Source organism: Durio zibethinus, unplaced genomic scaffold, assembly GCF_047325235.1.
Source record: "Durio zibethinus cultivar Kanyao isolate XHJ-2024 unplaced genomic scaffold, ASM4732523v1 HiC_scaffold_109, whole genome shotgun sequence".
NCBI lineage: Eukaryota > Viridiplantae > Streptophyta > Magnoliopsida > Malvales > Malvaceae > Durio > Durio zibethinus.
In genome coordinates this window covers 59,121-68,188 of record NW_028322732.1, presented here as the reverse complement: position 1 = coordinate 68,188, position 9,068 = coordinate 59,121, and the positions used below count along the sequence as shown (strand labels likewise).

Sequence of the window (9,068 nt, the reverse complement as noted above, 5' to 3'; positions counted from 1 at the left end):
AAAAATTTGGAAGGTGTAAATTCCGCACTTGTGGCTTCTATGGGATTTCTTATAATTTGGATATGCTATTTTGGGGTCAATCTATTAGGAATAGGTTTACATAGTTATGGTTCATTTACATTAACATCTAATTGAATTGAATAAAAAGGCTAAGCCTAACAAATACTAAGATAGGACAGCGTATATATAAGAAAACTTATTGTAAGCTGTCAAGAACCTTTTGAATCACTCCACTACTTGATTCAAAAGGTTCTAACAAAAGCCAAAGATGTCTGATTAAAATTCAATTTAATTCTTTTACCTTTTTTTACTTAACTTAAACTTAAGAGAAGAAAAAAGACTTCTTTCTTTTTTTTTTCACTGTACAACGAACAATTTTAAAAATCATAGGATTACTTTTTGATTTTTTGTTTTATTCATCAAAACTATCTATAAAAATAATTATATAGAATAGTTTCGACCTTCTCACCTGATAATGAGAGGACAAAATCCGGATAAATACCAATACCTATTACTGGTAGAAAGATAGAGATCGAAACAAATAACTCTCGTGGTCCAGAATCAAAAAAATAAGAACTTTGAGCATTAAATAGCTTGTATCCATAGAACATTTGACGTGACATAGATAATGAATAAATAGGAGTTAATATCATTCCAATTGACATTACGAAAGTAATTAGTATTTTTGGCATTAAAAAATATTTTTGGCTGGTAATTATTCCAAAAAAGACTATCAACTCTGCAACAAAACCACTCATGCCCGGTAATGCAAGAGAAGCCATCGATAAGATACTGAACATCGTAAATATTTTTGGAATCGGAATAGCCATTCCACCCATTTCGTCGAGATAAAAAAGACGCATTCTATCATAACTCGTTCCTGCCAAGAAAAAAAGTGCAGCACCGATAAATCCATGAGATATTATTTGTAAAATAGCTCCGTTGAGTCCCGTATCAGTTATAGAGCCAATTCCTATAATTATGAAACCCATATGAGATACGGAGGAATAGGCTATTCTTTTTTTTAAATTCCGTTGACCAAGAGATGTTGAAGCTGCATAAATTATTTGCATTGTACCCACTATTATCAACCAGGGAGAAAATATGGAATGAGCGTGGGGTAATAATTCCATATTGATGCGAACTAATCCATACGCTCCCATTTTTAATAAAATTCCGGCTAGAAGCATACAAGTACTGTAATGTGCCTCCCCATGGGTGTCTGGTAACCACGTATGTAAGGGTATAATCGGCGATTTGACAGCAAAAGCAATAAGAAATCCAATATAGAATATGATTTCCAGTGCGACAGGATACGATTGATTAGCTAATGTTTCAAAATTTAATGTTGGTTCATTAGAACCGTATAAACCGATACCCAAAACTCCTATTAATAAAAAAATGGAACCCCCCGCAGTGTACAAAATAAATTTTGTAGCCGAGTACAGACGTTTCTTTCCCCCCCACATGGATAGAAGTAGATAAACGGGAATTAATTCGAACTCCCACATGATGAAAAAAAGTAAAAGGTCTCGAGAAGAAAATGATCCTATTTGACCACTGTACATTGCTAGCATCAAGAAATGGAATAATCGCGAATCTCGAGTAACTGGCCAAGCCGCCAAAGTAGCTAAAGTAGTGATAAATCCTGTCAGTAAAATGGGCCCTATAGAAAGTCCATCTATTCCCAATCTCCAGTAAAAATCAAAAAAATTTATCCATTTATAATCTTCCTCCAGCTGGATTAATGGATCGTCCAATCGGAAATGATAACAAAATGCATAGGTTGTTAGAAGGAGTTCAAATATGCATATACACATAGTATACCACTTAATTAGCTTATTTCCTCTATGAGGAAGAAAGAAAATTAAAGAACCTGCAGATATTGGTAAAACTACAATTATTGTTAACCAAGGAAAATAATTCGTGGTAAAGACAAGATGCACTTGGACCAGAAAAACCCGTGCTCAAAAAAGATTTTTTTTGAGCACGGGTTTTTTCAGTAAAAAAAAAATAAAATGGATTCAAAATGTATTCAAGTGGGGTTTTCGGGAACGTATCAATAAGCTAGACCCATACTTCGAGTTGTTTCATGCCATAAATAAACTCGAACGCTCAAGAAATCTGTTGGACAAGCGGATTCACATCTCTTACAACCAACACAGTCTTCTGTTCTTGGAGCGGAAGCAATTTGCTTAGCTTTACATCCATCCCAAGGTATCATTTCTAACACATCGGTGGGGCAGGCTCGGACACATTGAGTACACCCTATACATGTATCATAAATTTTTACTGAATGTGACATGGGATCTATAATTTTTTGAACATCATAAAATTTCAATCTAGTAAACTTGTAAATGAATCATTATAGTTAAACACCAGATGAATCAACGATTTACCAGAAATTTTCTAATCAATTTCCTTCGGGATCAACTCATAAGAAAGGACCAAGATACTTTGATTTCTTACGTTTTCGAAAACATGATGTAGATTCCAACATATTGGACATGCTAATTCAAATTGGTGAATCTTATAATTTAATATTATTAATATTACTTATTCAACAAAGTTGATTGATTGATACGCGTTGATTTTCTGTTACGATAAATTGAGGAAACAATAGCTGATCCAATAGCTGCTTCAGCGGCTGCAATAGCTATAACAAAAATTGATAAAATATTTCCTTTTAATTGCCGACTATCAAAAAAATCAGAAAATGTTACAAAATTTATATTAACCGCATTCAGTATAAGTTCAAGACACATAAGGGCCCGAACCATATTTCGACTCGTGATCAATCCATAAATACCGATAGAAAATAAATAGGCACTCAAAACAAGTATATGTTCGAGCATCATTGACCAACTCCTTATCAATTTCGATTCATTTTAATATGAACAATAATTCAACGGATTTGATTGACTAGAATAGAATATAACAAAAAGAATATATTGGAAATATCTCGAATAAACGAATTTCTATTTTATATTTTATACACGAACAAGAATTCAAGGAAAATAGATGCGATAAGACAGAAAAAAGTTTAATTTGGATTGCTTGCTATTCCTAGTTAGAAAGATTTATTACTGACGAGCCACAGCAATTGCACCTATCAAAGCAACTAAAAGAATTAGTGAAATGAATTCAAATGGAAGAAAAAAATCTGTTGCTAAATGAATTCCAATTTGTTGACTATTACTTATCAAATCTTGTTCTATAATTTGGTTTGATCTTGTAGTCCAAATAATCCCGTACCATGATGTATCTAATATAGTAGTAATTAGCGAAACAAGAATACTTGTACAAATCAACGAAGTAAGGCCATTCCCAATGGTCCACAGATTAAAATTTTTATAATATTCTGAACCATTCATGAACATCACAGCAAATAGGATTAAAACATTTATGGCTCCCACATAAATAAGAAGCTGGGCAGCAGCTACAAAATGAGAATTTGAGAGAATATAGAATAAGGATATACAAACAAGAACCAATCCCAATGAAAAGGCAGAAAAAATTGGATTGGTAAGTAATACCACTCCCAGGCCCCCTAATATAAGACCCGATCCCAGAAAAACTAAAAGAAAATCGTGTATTGGTCCAGGCAAATCCATTATATGTAAAATAAGAGATAAATAAATCGAAATGCTTTTCATGATCTTATTGACCCGACCAGGAATTTTTTTTTTATGATACGTTCCTAATTGAATAAAATCCTAATCTATTAGGTGTGAATTGATCTAAGTACAATTATTGTTTCGTTTTTAATTCTTTTTTTTTGTTCGGTTCGAAAGGGTATTTTGTTTTTTGAAACTATATATTTCGAAATAATTACGAATATATTAATAGATTTTCAAGAAAAATGAATTCGAAATTCTTATCAACCAGTTAATTTGTAATTGAATTTTTATTTATTGACCAAACAAAGAGTAAAGGCCTCATTCTTTTAAGTCAAACCAAATATTCTTTTAACTTAAACCAAAACGGAACCTTAAAAGAATTGGAAATTTCTCTTTAATAGAATAGGAGGTTTACTTACTCAGTTTTTCTTTGAGGCGAATTCAAAATTGTTCGAATTGTATAATCGTCAATTACTGACATTGGTAAACGGCCCAAAGCAATTTGATTATAATTCAATTCGTGACGGTCGTAAGTAGAAAGTTCATATTCTTCAGTCATTGATAAACAATTTGTTGGACAATACTCAACGCAGTTACCACAAAATATACAAATTCCGAAATCAATACTGTAATTAAGCAATCGTTTTTTTCTAATATCCGTTTCAAATTTCCAATCAACAACAGGCAGATCTATAGGGCATACACGAACACATACTTCACAAGCAATGCATTTATCAAATTCAAAATGGATTCGCCCACGGAAACGCTCTGATGCGATTAATTTTTCATAAGGGTATTGAATAGTTACAGGTAAACGATTTGCGTGGGATAAGGTAATCATGAAACCTTGACCAATGTACCTTGCTGCTCGGACTGTTTGGTGGCCATAATTCATGAACCCAGTTACCATAGGGAACATATCGTGAATATCTATGAATAATTTTATGTTTGTTTCTTTCTCTTGTTTGAACCAAGTCATGAATCTCGTATTCTTTTTTTCTTTACAGTGAAAGAAGTTGGAAAGAAGTTGTTAATAATAGATTACCGAGAGAAATGGGTAAAAGAAATTTCCATCCAAGATTTAATAATTGGTCCATTCTTAACCTAGGTAAAGTCCATCTTGTTGCGATAGAAATAAACAAAAACAAATAAGTTTTAGCTAATGTAATAAAGATACCAATTGTCGTTCCAAAGATTCCATTCATTTTATTTATTTCAAATAGCTCAGGGACGAATACGTACGGAATGGAAATATTCCAACCCCCCAAGTAAAGAACTGTTACAAATAAGGAAGAAAGTAATAGATTTAGATAGGAAGCAACATAAAATAAACCAAATTTGATACCCGAATATTCGGTTTGATACCCTGCTACTAATTCTTCCTCGGCTTCTGGTAAATCAAAAGGTAATCTCTCACATTCTGCTAGAGAAGAAATTAGAAAAACGATAAACCCTATTGGCTGACGCCACAAATTCCATCCCCAAACCCCATATTTTGATTGCGCCTCAACTATATCAACTGTACTTGAGCTGTTAGATAATTATAGTCGATGATAACATCACTGTTCCCATCGCTAGTCCAAAACCGTACATGAGGTTTTCAACTCATACGGCTCCTCGTGGGTCACAAATAAATTTAAGGACCGAATCAGTATTATTTCTCTTCGTATGGTTGTAGAATAGATAGAGAAAAAATGGATTGGAAGGTCCAAAATTATACCAATGGAATTCTGTCTGCTATATTATGAAGAATAAAAAAAGTGCTTCTGAATTGATCTCGCCCTGTTACTAATTTCAATTTTTATTTGTTGAGTAATAACTTAAGCCTTCAATAAAATACTTCTTGTAGAAATATCAATAGATATTTCAACCCATTGTTTTCGATTACGAAAAAAATTAAATATTACATTAGCTCATAAATCATGACACAGATTATATCTCTCTATATATATGAAAGAAAGAATAAAAAAAAAAAAAATATTTATTTTTTATTCTTTCTTTTTCGTTCCTATTCTTCTTTCTGATCTGAGAAAATTACGAATGGGGGCTTAAACTAAAAAATAGTAAAGGATTATTTCGTTCCTGATAGTCATTACTTTAATCGGTGGATAGGAGCATACTCTGGACCGGAATCGTGGGTAGTACTGCCTACTCATTTCTACTAATTTAAAGCCCCAATTAGTATTCTTTTTATGTTATCCAGAAATATCCTTTTTATATAATTTACATAATCTCCATTACTAATCCTTTGTGTATTTTGGTGTTCCTAACCATCCACTCATTTTTTTGTTCAATCCCCCGTTTGGTTTGGCAATACATGTATGGGAATCTATACAAAGGATAGCCAAAACTCTATACGGTTGATCTTTTGAGCCCGCTTCAAGCTAGATTGACTAATCAACCCGTCTTGGGGTAAAGACTTCTTCCACTTATGTTTTCTTCCACTTAACTCTTGTACATAGGAAATGAGATTAAATTTTTTTTTGTTTAATTTACTGCGAATTTATAAGCTGCTTTCTTTCACTCATATATAACTATCTAATTTAGTTTATCAACCTGAAGGATAATAAAATAACGAAGATATCTATTCAATCCATTCAGCTTATTTTATAGAACGAAAGGAATAGGGAAAAGAAAAGTTTATATTTCAACGAATCGCACGTAGAGATATTGATAAAACACATAGAGTTAATGGTATTTCATAACTAATCGATTGAGCAGCAGCTCGCAGACCACCTAAAAAGGAATATTTATTATTTGATCCGTATCCTGACATAAGAAGTCCAACAGGAGCAATACTTGAAATGGCAATCCATAAAAAAATACCGATATTGAGATCGGCTAAAATAAGGCGAGAGCTAAAAGGAATTACTGAAAAACTTAGTAAAATGGATATGACTGCTATAGACGGTCCAATACGGAATAAACGAGTATTTCCTCTAGATGGAAGAATATTCTCTTTGAAAAGCAGTTTTGTTCCATCTGCTAGAGCTTGAAGAATTCCCAAAGGGCCGGCGTATTCAGGCCCAATACGTTGTTGTATTCCTGCAGATATTTCTCTTTCTAACCATACAATTACTAGTACACCTATTGTGATTCCCAATACAAGAGTCAAAATAGGGACAAACATCCATATGATCCCATAGACCTCTTTTAAGGATTCCAATCTGTAAAAGGAATTGATATCTTCTACTTCTGTTGTATAAATTATCATTTCAACGATCAACTTCTCCCATAATGATATCTATGCTACCTAGTATCGTCATAATATCAGCCAATTTCATTCTTTTAACTAACTGAGGAAGAATTTGCAAATTGATAAAACCCGGCGGGCGAATTTTCCATCTCCAAGGAAAACCACTTTGATCTCCTATCAGAAAAATTCCTAATTCTCCCTTTGGGGCTTCCATTCTCGCATAAAGTTCTTGTCTCGGTAATTCAAATGTAGGAGAAGGTTTTTTACTAATGAATCGATATTCAAAATCATTCCATTCTGGATCCCTTTCTCGATCAAAACATCGGATTTCTAAATTCTCATAGGGACCCCCCGGAATTCCTTCCAGGGCCTGTTGAATTATTTTTATGGATTCCGTCATTTCACTGATTCGGACTAAATAACGAGCTAATGAATCTCCTTCTTTTTGCCACTGGATTTCCCAATCAAATTCGTCGTAACACTCATAATGATCAACTTTACGAAGATCCCATTTGATTCCAGAGGCTCGTAGCATTGGGCCGGATAGACCCCAATTTATTGCTTCTTCTCCACCAATAACCCCTACCCCTTCAACTCGTTCTAAAAAAATAGGATTTCGCGTAATAAGTTTTTGATATTCAACAATTCCTGTTAAAAAATAATCACAGAAATCCAAACATTTATCTATCCAGCCATAGGGTAGATCGGCCGCTACTCCTCCGATACGAAAATAATTATGCATCATTCTCATACCGGTGGCAGCTTCGAATAGATCATATACTAATTCTCTTTCTCTGAAAATATAGAAAAAGGGGGTCTGTGCACCAATATCGGCCATAAAAGGTCCAAGCCATAATAGATGAGAAGCTATACGACTCAACTCCAACATAATTACTCTGATATAGCTGGCTCTTTTAGGGACTTGAATATTGCCCAATTGTTCTGGTCCATTTACGGTTATTGCTTCCGTGAACATAGTGGCTAAATAATCCCAACGTGTTACATAAGGCAAATATTGTATAATTGTTCGGTTTTCCGCAATTTTTTCCATTCCTCTGTGTAAATAACCTAATATTGGTTCACAGTCAACAACATCTTCACCATCTAGAGTAACGATGAGACGAAGAACACCGTGCATTGATGGGTGGTGAGGTCCCATATTGACTATCATAAGGTCTTTTTCTGTAGCTGATAGATTCATAAGTTTTTCCTCGATTCATTCTTACATGAATTGTTGAAAACGAAAAGAAGTACATCAAAATGAAAAATATAATAAATCGACTAATTCAATCAAATTAACGATTTTTTGATTCCCGAATATCCAACTCACTAATTAATTCTTTATAACGTATGTTATTTTTCTTTGATAAATAAGACAGAAGCCGTTGACGTTTTCCTAGAATTTTACGTAGACCTCTCTGAGATAAATAGTCTTTTTTGTGCAATTCCAAATGTGAAGTAAGTCTTCGTATCTTATTGGTGAAACTGACTATTTGAAATTCAACGGACCCCTTGTTTTCTTCTTTTTTTTCTTGAAAAATAACTGAGATGAATGAATTTTTTACCATAAAACAAAAATTTCTCTCCCCCTTTTTTTGAATGTGAATTTTACTGATCAGTAATAATAATAATACCATTCATTTTAATATGCACAATGATTTTAAGTTCGTTATGAACTTTATAATTTTTTCAAATAAAATTAATCAATCCGGTTTTCAATCATAATATATGGAAAAATGTACCATTGACGAATTTTCAAACGCGGATACATATGTATCCTTACCATACTGAAACGACTGCCATTATTACTATTAAACCAATAGCGATTCATACAAGCTAAATCTTCTAATCGATAATTGGGCCAAAGAAAGAACTTTAATTTAATTAGTTTCTTTTTATCACTATCAAGATGTTTGTTTTTATTCAAAACTTGACCACAGTTTTTTACATTATTTAAAAATACTGGATTTCTATGCATACCATTTTTATCCCTTGAATTGAAAGAAATTCGAATTCGCAATTCTCTCCGGTGGTTAGGGGATAAAATATTTTCAGGAATAAACAAATCATAATGATTTTTGTCTTTATTTTCAGTCATTTTTTGATGTCTTGCAATGGATTCATCAAAATTATTTTTTTCAATATAGTTTTTTTTTTTGCGTCTTTTTTTTTTTTTGCGTCTTTGATTAATTTCATGTTTATTTTTATGAACCAATGAAATACTTATAGTTTGATATAGAATAAATTGTCCA

The 9,068-nt window shown here is 32.8% G+C and overlaps 1 protein-coding gene across 1 annotated transcript; it reads right to left on the bottom strand.

Annotated features, from left to right (window-relative positions):
* Nucleotides 1-3,783: 3,783 nt before the first annotated feature.
* On the bottom strand, nt 3,784-8,405 carry LOC149509804 (NAD(P)H-quinone oxidoreductase subunit H, chloroplastic). Its single transcript, XM_089757660.1, has 2 exons — nt 6,282-8,405; nt 3,784-5,160 (listed from the first exon to the last, which is right to left on the bottom strand). The coding sequence occupies exon 1, from the start codon at nt 8,015-8,017 to the stop codon at nt 6,836-6,838; it is 1,182 nt and encodes a 393-aa protein (XP_089613786.1). The 5' UTR covers nt 8,018-8,405; the 3' UTR covers nt 3,784-5,160; nt 6,282-6,835.
* Between the last annotated feature and the right edge of the window lie 663 nt (nt 8,406-9,068).

What these genes read in the sequence shown, in the direction of transcription:
- LOC149509804 (XM_089757660.1), bottom strand. Translation starts at nt 8,017, where the DNA reads ATGAATCTATCAGCTACAGAAAAAGACCTTATGATAGTCAATATGGGA.